Raw genomic sequence first — 21,706 nt, forward strand, 5'->3', positions numbered from 1 at the left:
CAGATAATGGGAGGTTGTCAACAGCACAAGGACACCCAGCTATAAGGCCTTGTTGATCAGGTTCACTGTGCAGCAGAATAAGACAGTACAGGTTGTTTCTGGTTGCTGAGTGGCTGCAGGGGAGTGAAGGGATGAGGCAGAGCCCACAGCTCTATGCTTCTCTATCTAATGGACATCTCACTCCATGTGGGCTGTGGAGACCTTCAAACTCCAGAGGAGCCTCCATGAGAAAACCAGGGAGACTATGAGAAAAGTGTCCTCGGGGCGCCTGGGTGGCGCAGTCGGTTAGGCGTCCGACTTCAGCCAGGTCACGATCTCGCGGTCCGTGAGTTCGAGCCCCGCGTCGGGCTCTGGGCTGATGGCTCGGAGCTTGGAGCCTGTTTCCGATTCTGTGTCTCCCTCTCTCTCTGCCCCTCCCCCGTTCATGCTCTGTCTCTCTCTGTCCCAAAAATAAAAAAAAATAAAAAAATAAAAAAAAGAAAAGTGACCTCAATCACTTCCTTGCTATTCTTTACATTGAGTATTAGCTGTTTCTGGAATCTTGAGCCAAGTTCTAGCCATCATTTCTGCCCATCCTCAGACGTGAAGCAGTCTTCAAGGTCTGGCTTGGGTGAGTAAGTAATTGTATTCTTGTAAGTAAGAATACAATACAGACACTGCCAACTTTGGGGGTGACCAAAGATGATCAAGGAAGACCTACTGAATGAAGGGACAGTGAGTAGAGGTAAGAATAAAGTAAGGCAGTGTGACCTGAGATGTATGTGGGGGCTGGAGGAGAATGGGGTTCCCGGCCCAGAAACACCAAGTGCAATGGCTGAGGCAGGATTGCTCTTGGTCGTGCAAAGGTAAGTGAGGCAGCCATGTGATTGCAGAGGGGCAGGAAAGGGCAAGAGTGGTCAGAGATGATGTGAGGAGAGGTTCTGGGAGGCCAGATGACTTATGGCTTTGTAGACCATTGTAAGAACTTTGGCTTTTATTTTGAATGAGTGTCGGGTTTTGAGCAGGGTGACCTGATGTGACTGAGATTGAAAAAGGATCCCTCCCCTGTTTAGAATAGGCTCTTGGGGCCAAAGATGGGAGCAGGAAGGTGAGTTAGGAAGCTATGGCACCCATTCAAGCAAGAGAGAATAGTGGCTTTGACTAGTATGTTAGCATTAGAGAGAGTGGGAAGTGGCTGAAGCGCTGATAATCTGCATTCTGAAGGCAGAGTGCACCAGATTTGCTGATGGGTGCAATGCGACGTTTACAAAACAGAGGAATCAAGGACAAGTCCACATTTTTAGGCTGAACAAATGAAAAACAGTTGAGATGAGGAAACCATGGGAGAGTTAGGTCTGGGGAAGAAAATTAAATTTGGCTTTGAATATGTTAAGTTTGGTGTGACTATTGGACAAAAAAAAATGGGGATTTGAAGATAGCAACCTATACCTTAGAAGGGATTTAAATGAGAAGGTATCCAATTTGCAGTTTATTTGAAGAGTAAGTTACATATTTGACCTGGCCTTCAATTCTAAAACAATGGGAAACTAATATTTAGAAGCTGTTTTTAGTGTTTTAAGTTAATGACTATAAATCTAATCCTAGGGGGCGGCTATATTTCCACGTATTTATTACACTTTACCAACTCCTTTCATAAAGATATGAAGTTTACACTGAAGATGCTTTCACAATAAAATCATTAAATATTTTTAAACATGATCTGTCCATCAAGAACTGTACACAAATGTTCAAAGCAACTTTATTCATGGGGTGCCTGGGTGGCTCAGTCGGTTAAGCGGCCAACTTCGGCTCAGGTCATGATCTCGCGGTCCGTGAGTTTGAGCCCCGCGTCAGGCTCTGTGCTGACAGCTCAGAGCCTGGAGCCTGTTTCAGATTCTGTGTCTCCCTGTCTCTGACCCTCCCCTGTTCATGCTCTGTCTCTCTTTGTCTCAAAAATAAATAAACGTTAAAAAAAATTAAAAAAAAAAAAAGCAACTTTATTCAAAATAGCCAAATACTGGAAACTGAAGTATCAATATGCAGAGAAACTGATAAATTGAAGTATATTTAAGTGCAATGCTACTCAGTAATTAATTTTTTTAAATGTTTTTTATTTATTTTTGAAGAAGAGACAGAGCACGAGCAGGGGAGGAGCAGAGAGAGAGGGAGACACAGAATCCAAAGCAGGCTCCAGGCTCTAAGCTGTCAGCACAGAGCCTGATGCGGTGCTCAAACTCACGAACTGTGAGATCACCACCTGAGCCGAAGTTGGATGCTTAATCGACTGAGCCACCCAGGCGCCCCTATACTCAGTAATTAAAAAGAACTACTGATTCATGCAACAGCACAATGTCAACAATGTTGAGTGAAAAAAGCTAGACAAAAAGATTATATATATATTCTATGATCCCATTCAAACAAAGTTCAAGAACAGCCAAAAACTCATCTATGGGCATAGAAGCCAGAAAACAGTTGCAACAGGAGTGGGTACTGAGTGCAAAGGGGCACAAGTGAACTTCCCGGGATGATGAAAATGTTCGGATCGTTGTTAACACAGTCATAGAAAATGGTCAACACTCATCGAACACATGTGCATTTTACTGCATGTAAATTCTACCTAAAATACACAACAAAACATGAGACTACTACTTAAAAGGTTACATACACAAAAACCTAGGCTAAAAGCAATTAATCTAATTGAGCACAAAGTTTTGTTCTGAGTTTCCCAGCCACCAAGTAAAGGGGAAAGAGACTACTTAGTTCTGTTAGCTAATATTAGCATGTATCAGGAGACACAAATTTTTCCTAATACCAAATTAAGAATATTTTGATAAGAAGCACTAGATATTACATACTACTTTCACCAGAATTTTTATAAAAGTTGAAACGCTTTTGGTTCATTTTTATTTCTATCAGTTCTTAACAAAAGTCAAGAGGATACTAAGTGATGGTTCTATGAAAGCATTTTTATGAAGAATTAAAGGAAGCTATTCACAATAGAGTGGTTTTCTACAGTGCCCTAGCTTCAGGGATAGAAAGAATCTAGACTCATTCCCAAGGAATAGAGTATTATCACTTCGTATGCTTACCTTCCTGCATGTCTCAGCCAGGTTTGTGACAGGAGTTGGATATCAGATAATTAAGGGTTGACTAAAGTATAATGTTTTCTGGAGCAGATTAAAACTAGATACGTGGCGGGGGGGGGGGGGGGGAGAACTAGATACATGGGGCTTAGCTACCAAACTTGTATTTGGCTAATTATATGTTTTGTTACAAAAAATATTCTAAGAAACTGCCACAGTCGTGCCCGAATGGAAAACTATGCCTGGCTTCACTGAGTTGGCGGCAGTCTAATGGATGCCTTTCTCCCTGGTATTCAAGAAACTGAGTCTCTTTTCATGCTTCCCAGCAGGGGTATAATTGACAAATCAGGCAGGGCAATCCTTTGTTGTGCAGGACCCCGTACTTTTAAGACATTTAGCATCTGTGGCCCCACCCAATAAATACAAATAGCTATCTCCAGGACTGTGACAACCAAGTAGTCTGCCTACATTTTTAAACTTAATTCTACTTCCTTTTGGTCCTCACTGAGCCTAAAAGAATGTTGGCATCCTTTTGAGTATCAAAGAGCATCTGGTCCCAAATTCCATGGAATGACATGATATGGAAAAAGACAATCTTGGCTTGAAACATTTGGGGATATATAGTTATCAGTCACCACTTGGTCCTATAAAAACCTTAATATGGCCCCCCACAGAACATTTTACTTAGAACAAGGCTGTGTCTTTTGCACAGTATGCCAGCCAGGATGAAGCTGCCTCCAAGTAAAACCCTTATCAGCTGAGTGAATCGATCTACAAAATGTAGCCCATTTATTATTAATTAAATGGTCCACTCAAATGCCGAAGATTGCGTGCCAAAAAAATACTTCGGTTTTAGTGAAGTTGATATTGAACTTTTTTTTTTTTTCCTCTCTAGCTACAACTGACCAAGAAATTAGTTTACTCTTTCATTCAATTAAGACCATGTGCCAGGTAGAGAGGACACAATGGTGCATAAGCTTTGTGATAGTCTAAAGAAAGGTTTTGGGGAGACAGATAATAAAGTAACATGGAAGTTAAAAGAAATAAAGATAGGCATTGTGGCCTCTCTGAGGAAATGTTTAATTTTAATCTGAGATCTGAAGGATGAGTGGGAGTTAAATGTTCTGTTTGCGGAGGCAGGGGTGGGGACAGGCAGAGAGAAAACTGTTTCAGGCAGGGCCACCAGCTTACATGAAGGCTGGAACAGAAAGAAGTTAGGATAAAAAGTTAAGTGGTGAACAGAAATGTACCCAGGGCAGAATTTTAGAGCTTGAAAAGAGTTTGTATTTTTTCCTAAGTGCAATAGAACACCCTCAGAAACTTTTATAAAAGACATAATCAGATTTATATTTGTCAACTCACTAAGATCCAGAATGAATAGGTTTTAGAAGCCAGCAAAGACTTTGGAAGAGATATATAGAGACAACTGGTTGGGAAACATACTATCCAGAATAAAGGGAACAGTGGGTAAGACTAGGGTGGTACAGGAAGGAAGGATTAATCCACTCAATAAATAAGGAAAAGCTCCAACTAGGTGTCAGCCATCCTATATATATTGAAGGGTCTAGTTTAAACAAGGGTCTATATTAAACAAGCAAAGATGACAAAATTTTAAAAACCGAACCTTTCCTAATCTTTCAAGAAAGGTTTCCCTTGAGGAAGTGCATTTGCACTAAGTTCTGAAAGCCGACTAGAAGCTAACTAAAGGGCACAATGGGGAATGGATGGGAATAAATTTTAAGGGAGGGAAAATTGCATTTACCAAGAAACTAAGGCAGTCAGTGTGGCAGAATGCAAAGAACAAAAGGGAGTGTTATTAAGATGAGGCTGGAGAGGCTGGGTTGGGATGAGATCATGCAGATTAAATATGGCCTTTATCCTAGCCAGGGGATGCCATAAAAGTGTTTGAAGCAGGGCATGTGATAAAACATCAAATTTATTGTAGGGACACAGAAGTGGATGTAGTGAAGTGAGTTACACCATGAATGCAGAAGAACAACTAGAGGATGCTGGGAGATGGATGACTTGGAAGCTGTGCAGAGTATGAAGTTTCTGCCCTGGACTTCTCAAACACATATTTCTTGACACATAAGACCACATCATCTGACCAGAGGACATTTTCTTCTTTTACCACTAGGGTAAGAACAAAGTCATCTAAAAATTTTGTTACATGTTAAACTACTAACAATGGTCTCCCTTGGAAAATGGGACTGGAGAAGAGGATGGTAGAAAGAGGGGGGCATTCATTTTTTTTTACCATCAATCCTTCTATGTGATTTTTTACCATCAAAATATGAATATAAATGTAAGTTTAAAAAATAAATATAAAAATCCCATCAAATTATTTACAAATGTAAGCAGTAAAGAGCTAGGACTATCTTGCTTTAGGCCATTTAGGAATGGATTTTGAGTTCTCAAGAGCCTATTCCCACCCATTCTGCTTTTCAGGATTAATTTACAATATAAGGTTGGAAGAATTAAGTGTGGGATCTACAGTAAATAGTTTTTAAATTTTAAATTGTGATTAATATTTTCTCAATAAGATAAAAGGCTCACAATGATCAATAGTAAGAAAACAGAGACTAAACCAGGGTTCTTCCTCAGGTTATATATTAATGAGAAAGACCCAGAGAGAAAAAAACTAGTAATAACTTAGATGAGACAATGGAATCATAGAAAATGCTCACCCCAAACCACAAAATGCAGAAGAGTGAAAGATAAAAATAGGAACGAAGAACAACAAACAGAAAACAGTAATAAAAATGGCAGAGATACTGATCCAATTACAATAATCACTTTGAATGTCAATGGTCAAAAAACCCAACCTAACTATATGTTGTCTATAAGAAACCCACTTCAGATATAAAGACACAGACAGATTAAAAGTAAATGGATAGAGAAAAATATGCCATGATACCATTACTCAAAACAAAGTACAAATAGCTCTATTAATTTCAGACAGAGCTTAATACAAAGTAAGGAAAGTTATCATTGACAAAGGAGAGCATTACATAATGATGCAGGGGTCAATTTTCTAAGACATAGTAATTGTTAATGTGTATGTACCTAACAAGAGAACATCAAATTACACAAGGCAAAAACCCGACAGAACTACAAAGAGAAATAGATTACTCCACTATCATAGCTGGAGGCCATTCAACACCCCTCTCTCAAAAACAACAAACCTAAAACAACAACAAAAAGCAAGGCTAGCAGGCAGAAAATCAGTAAAGACATAGTTAAATTCAGCCAGAGTGCTCACCATTACACAATGGAACTGCCAAGACATAGTTAAATTTAACACCATCAATCTATAAACTAGTTCAACAATAATAGGACACATTTTTCTTAAGCTTTCATGGAACATTCACCAATACAGACCACATTCTGACCAATAAAATACATCTTAGGGGCGCCTGGGTGGCTCAGTTGGTTGAGCGTCTGACTTCAGCTCAGGTCATGATCTTACAGTTTGTGGGTTTGAGCCCCACATTGGGCTCTGTGCTGACAGCTTGGAGCCTGGAGCCTGCTTCGGATTCAGTGTCTCCCTCTCTCTCTGCCCCTCCCCCACTCGCACTCTGTGTACTCAAAAATAAACATTAAAAAAAAAAAAAACCCCACATCTTAGCAAACTTAAAAGAATTAAGAAAAACACGCATTTAAAAGAATAGAAATCAATGTCTGCTCTCAAACCACAATGTCCACTGTGTAGTTTGAACTAAATGTTAATACAACTTGTCAAAATTTGTGTGATGCAACAAAAGCAGTGTTTAGAGGCAAATTATAGACAATGCATACATTAGAAAAGAAGAAAGATCTAAAAGCAATAATCTAAGTCTCAGGAAACTAGAAAAAGAAGAGCAAATTAAATCTAAAGTAAGCAGAAGAAAAGAAAGTGTAAGAATCAGAGCAGAAATCAATGAAATTTAAAACAGGAAATCAACAAAGAAAAGTCAGCAACACCAAAACCTGCTTCTATGAAAAAAATAAATAAAAATCAGTTAAGTGCCTAAACAGGCTAAGAAAAAAAACAGAGGACACAAATTACTAATATCAGAAATGAGACATCATTATAGATCCCATGGAAATTAAAAGGATAATAAAGGAAAACTATGAACAAGTCTGTGCCCACAAATTTGATAACCTAGAAGAAATGGACCAATTCCTTGAAAGACACAATCTACCAAAACTCAAAAGAATAAGATGATCTGAATGACCTGTATCTATTAAGGAAAAGGAATCAATAATTAGCCTTCTGAAACACAAAGCACCATGCCTAGATGGCTTCACTGGTGAATTCTACCAACAAATATTTAAGCAAGAAATTATACCAATTTTCTACAATCTCTTACAAAGGACAGAAGCAGAAGGAACAATTTCTAACTCATTCTATGAGGCCAGCATTACCAAATACCCAAACCAGACAAAGACATTACAAGGAAACTACAGATCAAATCTCCCTTGAACACAGATGCAACAAAATATTAGCAAATCAAATTGAAAGAAGCATAAAAAGAATTATACACCACAATCAAGTGAGAATTATGCCAGGTACAAGGCTGGTTTAGCATTCAAAACTCAATTCATGTAATCCACCACTTCAGCAGACTAAAAAAGAAAAACCATATTGATTATATCAATAATTGATCATATCAATAAATGGAGAAAAATCATCTGACAAACTCCAATACCCATTCATGATAAAAACTCTCAGTAAACCAGAAGTAGAGAAGAACTTCCTCAACTTAATAAAGACTGTCTACAAAAAACCCTACAGCTAACATCACACTCAATGGTGACAAACTAGAAGCCTTCCCACTATCAGGTACAGAGCAAAGATGTTGCCTCTCATCACTTCTTCTCAATGTCATCCTGGAAATCCTTATTAATGCAGTAAGGCAAGAATAGGAAATAAAAAGTATAGATTGGGGAGGAAAACATAAAGAGATATTTAAAATAGCATTGTAAGTATGAGAAACACTATTATGAGAAGGAGAAAGTATCAGAATTAACAGTTAAGAGTCTGATGTGGGTTTAGGGAAGGAGAAAGGAGACTGCCTTTCTTTTTTTTAAGTTCCCTTTGATACTATTTGATTTCTATTTGCATCTATTACTTCAACAATTTTTTGAAGAGCAAATGCAAAAGGAAAAATAATTTCAAGAACAGATGGAAATAATCATGGATATGTGTATAAAAAGCTTATTAAAAGAAACACATCTCCGTGTTTTTAATGGCAAAAATGTCATAAATTACCAAAATGTTCAATAAAAGAGAACTCATTAAAAAACTATGGTACATCTACAATAAATGTAATTGCAGCCTTTAAAATGTATAATTTTGAATGATAGGGGAAAGTGTTTATAACGTATAAATGGAAAAGACAGTAAAACAGTAAAGACACATAACCAAAATAACCAAAAAAACAGTATGTTCTTGGTGAGGAATATTCAACTTCTACTTTCCTTGTGTTTTTATATATTTTCCAAATCCACCAAGAGCATGTTGCTATTGTAGTAAGATAACACAAGTTTTAAACATACACACTCAAAATCTTGTTATGATTATTTCTGTGTGATGGAACCATGGATGATCATTATTTTCTGGTGATTTTTGTTTCATTCATTTGTTCATTCATTTGAATTGTCCGCTGGTGGTAAAAATGCTGTATGTTAAGCAAGATATTTTGGTTCTCTTTCTTTACACACAGGATAACTGCATTTCCCCACCTTATTTACCACTGGCCTAGGGTCATATGGCTGGGCTCCAGTAAATGGAAATAGGCAGAAATGGTGTACGCCCACTGGTCAGGCCCAGCCATAACCCTGCAGGATCTACCACTCTAACTCCTGTTCTTCCATGGGAAATTTGAGGAGTCAAAGCTGGAACTGTTACAAGATGGAGAAGTCTGGGTCCCTGGGAGCCTAGAGCCTGCCTGCCACAATGGAGTAGGATAAAAGCTTATAAACTCCTACTATCTGAAGCCATTCAGATGGTGGCTGTTACAAGCAGTTCATCTATCTTAATACAGCATTACTCTTATAAGTGGGAAAACAGAAACTAAAATACAAACCTTCGATAGCAGTTCATGATCTACTGAAGGAAGTCCTCAAGCTGGCATACAAGGTCCTCCATGACCTTGCAGTGCACTTCACATCTCCAATATCTCATTGTCTCTCCTGAATTCTCCCAAAGTTCCTGGGCCTGTTCTTCCCCATTACAGTACCAATCGCAACTGTATCGTAATTAGGTAGCTATTCACCAGTTCCTTTCATTAGACTTGAGAGTCTCCTCTAAGCAGCAGTTGTTCCTCACAGGTGTATCTTTCACACTTAATGCTAGTGCATTACGGATGCACTAAAAGATGCCAGTAAGTTATCTGCTGAATGAATATACAATGTGCTCTTAAATGTTCATAGCTCCCTAAAAAACATGAAATTTTAGAGCCTGGAAGGTAGGAAAAAACAATTCTCATTTCATCAGAATATATTTTCTTCTAAAATAAATTCTCAATCTCTGCATATCTGACTAGCCAGCCTAAAGTTCCTACAGTACTACTGAAATAAAACTAAGAGCCAAAAATCAAATAGTACCTTTTTGGACTAGAACTGGTTCCTAGACCAGATCATTTATGGATTTTTGTGAAACTAAAAATTTTGACTTCCTAGATTCAGAATTGAAATTTTTTTCTTAGGGATTTACAGAGAAATTACTCTTAGATATTTAAAATGGTGATGGATTCTGAATTATTTCAGATAGGAAGTAACCTTGGAAATAGAAGAGAATCACCTCTGTAACTCGAAATGCTCCATTTGTGAGGGAGGGAAGCATTCACAGAAAAGCAGTATATTTTATGCTTCTTGGAAGCTTTAGGTTTAATAATAGCCCCTCCATTAACTACAAAAGCATTAGTTTAAAATGTACTACACAGCATCGCTCAAGGTTGAGTCTTAGACGTTACTTCAATAGTACCCACAAAGAATGTACCTTAGTTAGTTTAAAAGTTTGTTTTTATTTTTTAAAAATCTGTATTTTTACCCACTATATGTAGCGAACTGAATTTTTAAGAGATACTTTCTTCTTTTACATGGATTATCTTAAGATATAAAGAACCAAATTACTCTTTGGTTTTGTTATAGGGGAAAAACAACACACAGTCTTTTAGTCAAACAACTTTGTGATATTTATATTCCATTGCACAGATATGGGTTATACAAATTAGTAACACAAGTTATTTCTTAAATTCCAAACATTTTCTAAAATATTATTACAGCAGATGTCTAGGATATTAAAACATCAAGGTGGAAATCATACTCTAAATAGTTAAATATGACACTGAAAATACTGCACATTTTAATTAGAGGAAAATTAAAATGTGTGCTCAAATGCTCTAACAAACTAAGTAGCAGGGCAGCTAACAACTACTAATAAGTCACTGTGGTCCATTCTTACGTATGCATATATATGATTTTTCTTTAGATAACCCCTCCTCTGGAAAATGCATAATTCAAACGTAAAAATCTGGATAAATGATTTAAAGAAATTTAAATTCTTCCTAACACATAAGATCTATGGTGTATTATTATCTATGACTTCATACAACTACTAATTCAAGATAAAAGACAGACACCACACTTGGAAAGAAGAAAAGATTTTTTTAAAGTAATGGTTTTAATTGAATTAATGAGATGAAAAGATAGTGAAGCCCTGTTTGCTACTTACATGAAAGAAGATCTTAAAAAATAATCACTGCACAAAATACAAAGGGTGGGGTTATGATGCAATATTAAATTTTTCTCCCATGTTTTTCTTGACTGTTCAAGGACAAATTACAGTTTCCACAGCAAATTTGTTTTCAAAATGCCGAATTGTAACACAATTGCTGACTTCACGTTTCTGAATACCTGTTTGGAGGGAAAAGTTTTTAAATTTCTGGTTCTTTAGTAATTCATATTAATCTTCATAGTTATTATTTACATATACAGAAATATTATACTCTATATTCCATGAACTTCTATGGTTTGATTTTTTAACACTGGAGAAAATAATCTGCCTCTCTTGTCTGAACTAAGTATCTTCACAGATCTTATTAACAATGATAATGCCGCATATAAATTTATGACTTTGTAGTGGAAATGTTCTATATCTTGACTGTGGTGGTGATTTGTTGAAACTCAGAAGTGCACACTAAAGAGGGTATATTTCATTATATGTGTAAGTCTGGCTTTTTTTTTTTTTTTAATTTTTTTTTTCCAACGTTTATTTATTTTTGGGACAGAGAGAGACAGAGCATGACGGGGGAGGGGCAGAGAGAGAGGGAGACACAGAATCGGAAACAGGTTCCAGGCTCTGAGCCATCAGCCCAGAGCCTGACGCGGGGCTCGAACTCACGGACCGCGAGATCGTGACCTGGCTGAAGTCGGACGCTTAACCGACTGCGCCACCCAGGCGCCCCTAAGTCTGGCTTTTTAAAAAAAATATCAGCTAGAAAGATAATTTTAAAATGTTAAGAAATCAAGCAGGTTTCAGGTGACTCATCATCCAAGGTGAGAGAACATTATTAAGGTGCTAACAAAAAGCCAGGAAAGCACGTTTACTAGGTGCCACAATTCCAAAGAAATCACACCACAGTGATTCAAGTGGCACTTCTTACTTTCTACAGCTTTGTCACATGTACTTTCATTTTATTTTTACAAAGATCTTGAAAGGAAAGGGGGAGATACTGTCACTCTTGTTTTTCAGGTTAAAAAAAAAAAAGGCTAAATGATTTGGCAAAGCCACATTACTTCTGTCAATGCTCTTAATTCTTTAGCCAAATTTCCTTCTAACTAACCTGACTATGGTTATCTTCAACGTGATCCAAAAGGCAAACTCTCTGTTTAGAATCCAGATCCCTGAGCACACACCTAAAGAGTTCCTCTAGAGACCTTCTGGATAAGAACTCTCACACAATATGACTGAACCAAAGTGGCGGGATGGAAGGCTGGACTGGGTGACTACATGGAACGTGAGCTGACAACATCTCTAGGCACTGACATTTCACATTCACCTATTCTATCTGAGAAGAGTGAATTTAGAATTTAGGTGATTCTCTGGGAATTTAGAAATATTATAGAGTGATACAATATAGTTTTACTTTCTCACTCGTGGAAGCATATGATAACAATATCAGCCTACATCTAAATCTAGGTTCAACACAACGAAGTAAAACAAACTTTGCTGCAAGCACTTTAACAATAAAAAGCATTACCTTTGATGGTTTCTCTGCGTTGCAGTTTGTAAGTTTCCTTGTCATGGCACAGTCGGTAAATAAAGAAACCCAGGTGATCAACGTTTTCAATGCGATCAGTGATAACCATGTGTTCGTGAATCAGATATGACTGAGGCAAATAGGTTCCAGCCTACATTTGGAAAATAAATTCTATGAATACCTCCAAACATACATTGAACAGATGAGGAAATGTGTGCAACAGAGGTTGGCAAACTACTTCCCACCATCTGTTTTTACAAATAAAGTTTTATTGCAGTACAATCATGCCTGTTTGCTTACATATTGTCTATGAGTTGAATAGTTTGCAACACAGATCGTACTTCCTAAAAGTCTATTACTGATTATCTGGCCCATTAGGAAAACAAAGATATAATTTAAGAAATTATATTTTATTTCAAAATATAAAAAGGAAAAAACCCAAAACCACACATCTTAATTCCTCTTTATAAAATTCTTGGCTGTATTTCAGTAAGATGGGCACTTACAGGGTTAATATCTCAACCATGAATTCTAAGATAACAGCATTATTAATAAGAAATATCTGAACATTTTATACCTTTATATTAATAAGTAACTCCAGTAGGTTTCTGGGTGGCATAACAATGGAAGTATTCAATGGAATCACATAGCACTTATCCAGATTAAGATCTAAATAGGCTGTGAGTTTCTGGAAAGAAAAAGATAAATTTTCATTAGATTAATATTTGTAACATAGCAACTGATTTTTAAGAATAATTTGTACCATTAAAATGAGTTGGCTTTAGAATGTGTAAATCACTTGCATTTCAACAAATGAAGTATTTGGTGGGATAGGAACAGAAGGTAGTATTGAAAGAGGAAAAATTATCACTACTAGTAAACAAAATTCTTATCAGGGGTTTGTTTCTACAAGTGATTAACAAAAAACTATTAAAATTAATAGCCTTATCATCTGATTAAGAGAGATAATCAGTTTCCTCACATGTAGTAAACCCCAATGCCCTCCAAGGTATCCATCCATTACATCTAAGAATTAACTTCTGTCCTATGCATCTAGAATAGTACTAGTTACTACCATCCTTAGAGAAACTGATATAACAGTCAATTAAATGGTTTTCCGTGTTCTTGTGGTTCAGATGAGACTGTGGTTGAGAAGGATTATCTCCTGGGATGGTTTTGAGGATTAACAGGAGTTCAATTAAATCATGTAAACACTTTGATTTCTACGAGCTCAGTGTTAGTTATTATTTACTATTTGCTTTGGATAGGCTTATTACCTTGAAGATATGTAATTTCTCAAACTACTTTATAAACACTTATCAGTTGCATTTATTAGGCATGAAATATTTGCAAAGCTCAATTCAGTGACACTCCTGAATGTTCAAACTGGCAAACTATACAGAGATGCAAAATCCACAGATAATAGGTAAACTTCCAAATTTTTTAAGAAAACAAAAAATTCTTGGGACAAAAATTATTGGGGGAATGTAACTATTAACTAGATATTAAATAATACCATATTATCACGTTCACTTTCTTACAGGTAATAAATGACATGGTTATGTAGACGTTATGTACAAGAGACAAGAGCTCAAGTATCTAGGGGTCAAGTGTCAAATGTGAGAAAAGAAATTAAGAAAATGTGATAAAATTTTGGAAATAGGTGGAGGATCTGGGATAGTCACTATATTCTCACTTCACCTTTTTTGTATTGCATAACAATATTCAAAACTAGGGGGAAATGTAAAATGAGAACTTCAAAATAGATTAATAAAATGATACAGAACTAAGATTACTAATATTTGAAAATGCTACACAGAAATGGGAGCGTGAATCACTTCTTATCTAAGAAAATGAGAGCACGTAAGAAATAGCAATTTACTAGCAAAGGAGAAGCAGCCATAAGGTGGGCTTTAAGGTAAACACAGCCAAGGGAAGAAAAGTTAACATGGAAGAAGGCCAAGTTCATTGAGGGTAGGCTTCAGATAAAGAAATCCATCAAATGTTAGGGCATTTTGTAGGGAAGAAGAAACCCAAGTCCATTTTCTTTTTAAATAAAAAGTAAACTCTAAATAGAATAAATCAGAAAATACTGAAATTAAAACTGCAAAAAACATAAATTAAAGAACGTGCAGTCTTTTTACAGTTCTAGACACCTGACTCACCTTGTTAAAATCATGAACAATGTTGGCAGGATCACTATCTGCAAATTCTGGGACAGGCACACTGATGAATTCAACCTCATCTTCCTCAAAGATCTTAATGTTTTCCTCAATTGTCTGGTAGCGAGCAGCCGGGGCATCTGCAGAAGGCTCGTTTAAGATGACATCATCTTTGATATACTTTATTCCACAGTAGTACACGTCATCTGGCTATAGAGAGTTTAAACACTATTTCAGCAACTCAGAGGGAGATAGGTTTTTAAATGTAAGCATTACTTAAGCTGCCACCGCTTATCTAAATAGCATTTTGCTTGCAAACTCTTACTTTTAGATGACAAGTCAGACAGTTTAATTACACAGTTAACACATTCTTTAAGACAGGGATTTGAAGTATTGTAAAAAAAAATTGTTTCAGAAGGAGAAAAGCAGCTGATTTTTCCTTTACTTTTTATAGTCGACAAAAATAGAATATAAAAGCAATTATTCATCTGGTGACAATTAAATTTGAAGAAACACATAGGCCTACTTCTACCTGTAGGCATTATTTTTATAAAAGAATATATTCAGAAATGAATGTTTTTTTCTGAAATATACTTTTAAAACTTTTTGATATGATTCACTGACTAAATGATTTTTCTTTTAGCCAAAAAAAGGAGTCGTTTTTCTGTAATTTTTACAGGAATACAAGTAGTTGTGATTTTTTCTTAAAATGTATTACAATGAAGTGGAAAATAACAGGCAGCCTAACAGATTACAGAAATCACTATAAAGACTGTTTTTTAAAAAATCTACATAAAGACTAGGTAGGAGCATGTAACAAGCAATACGTTAAGGCAAAAAAATATCTCTGGACAGGTAATTGCAAAATGTTTTTTTTCTACATCAAATACAATTCTTGTAAAAAAAAACAGCATTGAAAAAGATGACTAGTATTTCAATAATGTCTATCAACATGCAATTTTCTTGAAAATTATAGAAAATGAACATGAAATGTATACATACTATGGCAGAATGTTTCATTATTTTAATAAAATCTATCTGCCAACAGTTTCTCCAAATTTTAAAATGTTAGAAAATATAAACCTATGAAATTATTGCCAAGAGAAATAGATCACAAAACACAGATCATAAATCATGAGTGTCATGAGAAGAAAAATCTCATGTCTTAACCCACTAGGATTACTATTAAACACTCTCAAGTTATAAAACAACATTCATCCTAAATTACTTCAACATCACTGCTGAAGTCACGCAATTCTTAAAGAGAAACCAAAAACTGGGAAAGAGTCAGAGAGATATGGTGCCAGTGAATTCAGTGCCCAGGAGCAAAGGCTACTGTAGGGGAGTCCAAACTGAGTATCAAGTTATAGTCTATCAACAAGACAACATGTGATGTTGTCTGATTTATTTACTCAATTGGCAATTAATAATATTATACCTTAGCCACTAATTGTAGTAGGAAAATGAAGGTTAGTCAATTTTGAAAAATCATCCAATAATCTACACTCTTTAGTCAGCAACATTTCAAAACAACACTATTCTGCTTTTAGTGACTTTCCAAAAGGCTCAGCAAACTTACGTTCAGATTTTTACACACAACTCTAAAGTAGGACCACCACTCTGGCTAAAGGCCACAGACAAAAAGTGCAGGCTTAGAACAAATTTGGGCCAATTTTCTAATACATGTGAAGGAAAGGCAAAAAAGTCCTTAGCATTTTCCACTTACTTGAAGTGCAAAATATTTGTACAGGTATGCTCCTCCTAGAATGACACCTGCAAGCATAAATGCTAGTCCAAAGCACATGCACCAACACCAGGCTCTTCTTTGGCCAACTGGTACCACTTCATCTGGGTCCTAAAATATGAAAAAGACCAAAAATGGTCAGTATCATATATCCAGTGAGAATCATAGAAAGGTCAGGATCGAAAGAAGTCTAAAAAGGATTATCATTTTATAAACCAAGATATAAAGACTCAGTTCTCTAATCAAAATCAACCCAGGAATTATTAGGTTGTGGTGCCAGAAGTCACCACAATGCCACTCAAGCTGAGCCATCAGTCTCTTGGGAGGGTTTTTATTCTAATTCTCAACACCTCTGCTACTTATACCTCTAGAACAATAACATAGTCTATAATTTCTATTGTCTGTGCACAACTTTTGGTGATTAAAATATCTTCTAACATTTAAAAATTCAGGAAAAGCTACAACACAACTTTGTCATTAAGTATTATGGTGCTGAGCCTTCAGTGTATATTACATTATACTATAAAATTATGTATTAGTCTGCTACAGATGGCTAATAGTTCACACCAGGTATAAAGGCAATCCTAACAATACACAAGAAAAAGTAACAGGAAAATAAGGGACAGAACAAATAATACGAAACAAATTCTTTAAACAACTGGAGTCTTAAAAAGTAAGACAAACTTATCCATAAATAATCCCATAATTCCACTGCCCTACCCTAAAAAACATCCCCGTTTGACAAATGTTTTCATTTTTAAGATAGAAGCAGTAGAAAAATGAGGAAAGATTCAACAGAGAAAAACTTACAAAGGTAAGAGACATACAATTAGTTAGAATTTTTATTTTGATCCACTCAAGGAAATAATTTAGCCTTAGAATGCCATCTGGGGTCACAATATCCAGTCCTTTAAATACTCCCTTTGCCCTTCTAACTCAGTTCCACTACTCTGTCACTACAGATTTACAGCTAATTTCTGATTTGTACCTAGGTTAATGTCAAAAAGGTGACAAACGAGATTAGTTGCTAGTGTTATCTAACTCATGGCTCAAGACACATAGTACAGACAGCAAAAGAAAAGCTCCAATTGACTGGAAACCAACATAATAAAAGATGTTCTAGTTAGTAGTATGTATGTACAGCCATTCAAGTACATGACTCTGATCTTTACTTGGAAAACTGAATATAGGATGGCTTAAGGGAGAAAGTAGACTTGACCTACACCTCTGCAGATAAATACAGGGAATACAAATAAAAAGGAAGAAAAACTGTATGAACAATACTAGATATGGTTGAAGCAAGAATACAACCAAGAAAGAATGAAAGTCAAGGTTATGTTTTCAATGCTAAGATGAGAAATTTCAACATGACACTACTGAGAAAAAGCCCAATCCCAGACGTCCCAGTCAACCAAGAACAATTTAGAGCCAGATAGTGTGTGCCTAGGTTAACTGAGGTTTTAAACAGAATTTAACAATATAGAACAAATGCCTTATAACTTAAAGATTGGATCAAACACTGTGAGAGCGTTACGCTTTGCTGTAGTAGGTGAACTTGTCCAAGTACTGTACAAATACTTAATACAAGTGCACTACAAAATAGTGTGTAAAAAGAATAAGCCTAGAGTAATTTATCAAATCATGGAAGATATTCCATCTGTGAACGGAAAGCTTTAAGAATTCCAGAGTCATAAGGTATTATAAAACGTGAATGATAAAGTCTAGTATTTTGCTTGAGCCCCTGTCTGATATAAATATGTAAGGAGACAATAAACAGTTCCTAGCATAATTAATTTTAGGGTGGAAGCAGGGTGGGGGGGATGAAAATGACAGATGGCAACAGTCATTTCCAAACATTTGGTATGAGCTGCTGAGACAGTCAAATGTGCGTACAACATCCACCCTGCTTGGCAGACTCCCTTCTCTAGTAGCACATAAATGAATACCCAAAGAGGATGGGCTGACACTTGTAAAAGAATATGCAGCCCCAAATGTCAAGTTGATGACAAATTTCTAGGCCTTTTGATATATCATTTTTAACTGGTCAGCAAACAATAATTTTAAGAAATTATAAATGTCTACTAGGTGCCAAGAACTGTACTAGGCACTGGTGTAAGTAACCTCTGCCAAGAAAGAGATCATTCAGATCAGCCTGGAAAATAAATATACAAAGAGAACATAAACATGATATGGGTTCTAACAGAAAAATGGAGAACACAGAAAAAGGGATGCTAGTGTTTGGAGTAGAGCTCCCAGAGGAGATAATACTAGAGTGGAATGTTGAAGGACAAATGCTCATTACCCACGTGGAAGACAGAGTTAAAGGGCATTATATTTAGGGCAAAGAATGAATAAAATCATGGAGCCAGAATGCACAGCATCTCCAAAGACCACATGTGGTATGGCTGAGTGTCCAACATGGTGGGGAAGGTACAAGAACTAAGAATGGAGGACCACCTGGGTGGCTCAGTTGGTTAAACGTCCAACTTTGGCTCTGGTCATAATCTCATCACTCGTGAGTTTGAGCCACATGTTGGACTCTGTGCTGACAGCTTAGCACGGAGCCTGAAGTCTGCTTCAGATTCTATGCCTCCTTCTCTCTCTGCCCCTCCCTCGCTCATGCTCTCTCTCTCTCTCTCTCTCAAAAATAAATAAACATTAAAAAAAAATTTTTTTTAATCAGAAACTAAGGGTCTTTGGCCAAATCATAGATCCATGTCCATGCACCACAGTCATGTACTTCCTAGAAGAGTTATCAGATCTTCAAAGTCTATCTAATCTTTTTTTTTCCTTTTATTTCTAGTGATCATTTTCTACCTTGCATTAGAATAATTCATATACAGATCTTCTCTCTCCCTACTAGGCTATAAGGTTCTTGTGAGTATCCATTCATATTCATTTTGCATTACTGGTAGCTCCAAGCCAAGTTTAGTACTTGGTTGGCACTCAACAAATATTTGATGAGTGAATGAAATTTAGATTTGTTTTTAAAGCTTGGTTATTTACTTTTCTAATGACCCATAAGAGTTACATCAGCAGCCAGCATGATAATGAAGGGTGGGGGCAACATAAGAATTCATGACACATAACAGAGTGTGGCTATTTAGCAAAGAAAAGCAGCCCTAAGTACTTAGCCCAGTTCAACATTTATTAGGGACCTGTTATTTGCAATGTACTGTGCTAGATCCTGTGGGAAATTCAAATGTGATTAAGACATGGCTCATACCTTAAGCAATTTACAGTCAAAATTAACATTATTCATGACAGATAAATGACATTCCATATTACAATCTGAATTATGGAGAAAGGATTAAAACATACTGAAGACAGAAAATTTTTTAATCTAAGTGATCATTAAAAGTGCATTTAAATGATTAAATTAACACTGTAAAGAGAAAGCCCAAAGCCACATATATGAAATTTAAGAAAAACCCCATGACCATCTCAAAATATGTCAAAAATGCATTTGACAAACTCCAACTCCTATTCATAATAAAATCTCTTTGCAAACTAGAAAGAGGTAAAACTCCTTTTTTTTTTAAATGTTTATTTGAAAGAGAGAGAGCACGCAAGCAAGAAAGGGGGACAGAGAGAGAGATGCAGATCACAAGCAAGGGAGGGGCAGAGAGAGAGAGGGAGACACAGAATCCAAAGCAGGTTCAAGGCTCTGAGCTGTCAGCACAGAGCCAATGCAGGGCTCAAACTCACATCCCATGAGATCATGACCTGAGCCAAAGTCAGACACTTAACCAACTGAGCCACCCAGGTGCACCAAGAGGTAAAACTCTTTAACATAAATAAGGCTAATGATAAAAAACCCATAGCAAACCTCATTATTTAATGGTGAAACTTCAGACTTATACCATAATATTTCAAGTCAGGGAATTATAATGGCTGCTCACTAAAACCAAATGTTTCCATTTAACATTATACTACACATCCCACCTAGTACACAATGGACAAGCACAAGAACAGATATAAAGATTACAAAAAAAAAAGCAAAACTATCAGGGCACCCGGATGGCTCAGTCAGTTAAGCATCCGACTTCAGCTCAGGTCAGGATCATGCAATTCGTGAGTTCCAGCCCCAAATTGGGCTCCCTGCTGTCAGCGTAGAGCCTACTTCAGATCCTCTGTCCCTCTCTCTCTGCCCCTCCCCTGCTTGAGGTTTCTCAAAACTAAATAAACATTAAAAAAAAAAAAAAAAGAAAGAAAGAAAGGATGCAAAACTATCATTATGTGTAAATGATATCATTGTCTAGAAAATCTGAGAAAGAAAAATAATTCAAACTAATTAAAGTTCAGCAAAACTGCTGAACATCAGTAATTAAAAATCAACTGAGTCAAAGATTTATATATGTGACTAGTCATACCATCATTATTCATAATAGCTCCAAACTAGAAACAACACAAATATCCACTAAATGAGGAATAAATTGTGGTATGTTTCATATTGAACTTCAAAAATATGCTAAGTGAAACAAATCTAACACAAAAGATTATTTACTGCATGATTCCATTTTTTATGAAATTCTAAAAAAGGCAAATATAAGTGACAAAAAGTAGCTCAGTGGTTGCCATGGCCAAGGGTTGGTGAAGGGAAATTGAAGGCATATAAGGACATTTTTTAGGGTAACAGATATGTTTCATATCTTGATGGTGGGGGATATACAACTTTATGCAATTACCATAAATTCAATCAAGTTATACACACAGAATGGGCAAATTTTATTGCATGCAAATTATACTTCAATATGGAAAGTGCAGAGAAAAAAAAAATCAAACAAGTTCTTATAATACCAGGCAATAGAGAAAGCCTAATGCTTTCCAAATGCTAGGAAAAGGGTGGAGTAATGGGAATTGAGAATGTTCATACAGTTGGCAGGTACAACTGCTTGGAGAACAATCTGGCAGAATCTAATAAAATTGAAGATACACACACACACACACACACACACACACACACCCTCTAATCCAGCAATTCCATTCCTAGGAATATGGCCCTAGATAAAGTTTTATACATGTACACAAAGGTCTAAAAATGATTACTGCAGAATGGTCAATTAAGAAAAACATTAGAAATAACCTACATGTCCATCAAGTGGAGAATAAAGTATTTAGGGTCACACAATAATAATTAAAATGAAATCAACTAGCATAGTTGATTTTGAGATAAATCTCAGAAAAATAATGCCCAATTTTTAAAAAAAGGTAAGTTGGATATTACCATTGTATGATATTTAAGACTTAAAAACATATCAAATGGTACTACACATTCTCTGATTTTCTATGCTTGGATTATTTCATAATTAAAGGACAGCAACAACAACAAAAAAATCAACAAAAAAAAGGGAAACACCCATGAACAAGGGCTTCCTTGCCAGGGTATATAAGTTTACCTGGCCTAATTTAAAACAAGTTAGAGACATTTCCTCCCCTTGTACTGCAATAAAACTGGTGCACCTTAAATTATGCTGATGAGGTAAAAGA

At 36.2% G+C, this 21,706-nt stretch overlaps 1 protein-coding gene across 1 annotated transcript in view; it reads right to left on the reverse strand.

The window, feature by feature from the left end:
• Window positions 1-10,052: 10,052 nt before the first annotated feature.
• The window catches only part of ITM2B (integral membrane protein 2B), a 28,675-nt gene continuing 17,021 nt past the window's right edge, over window positions 10,053-21,706 (reverse strand). The window contains exons 2-6 of the mRNA XM_043578773.1: window positions 16,199-16,327; window positions 14,476-14,682; window positions 12,888-12,998; window positions 12,311-12,461; window positions 10,053-10,964 (exon numbers count right to left, since the gene is read on the reverse strand). Coding sequence (XP_043434708.1) covers window positions 10,879-10,964; window positions 12,311-12,461; window positions 12,888-12,998; window positions 14,476-14,682; window positions 16,199-16,327 — 684 coding nt within the window. The 3' untranslated portion in view covers window positions 10,053-10,878. The remainder of the gene's footprint in view (window positions 10,965-12,310; window positions 12,462-12,887; window positions 12,999-14,475; window positions 14,683-16,198; window positions 16,328-21,706) is intronic.

Source organism: Prionailurus bengalensis, chromosome A1 (assembly GCF_016509475.1).
Source record: "Prionailurus bengalensis isolate Pbe53 chromosome A1, Fcat_Pben_1.1_paternal_pri, whole genome shotgun sequence".
NCBI classification, from domain to species: Eukaryota; Metazoa; Chordata; class Mammalia; order Carnivora; family Felidae; genus Prionailurus; species Prionailurus bengalensis.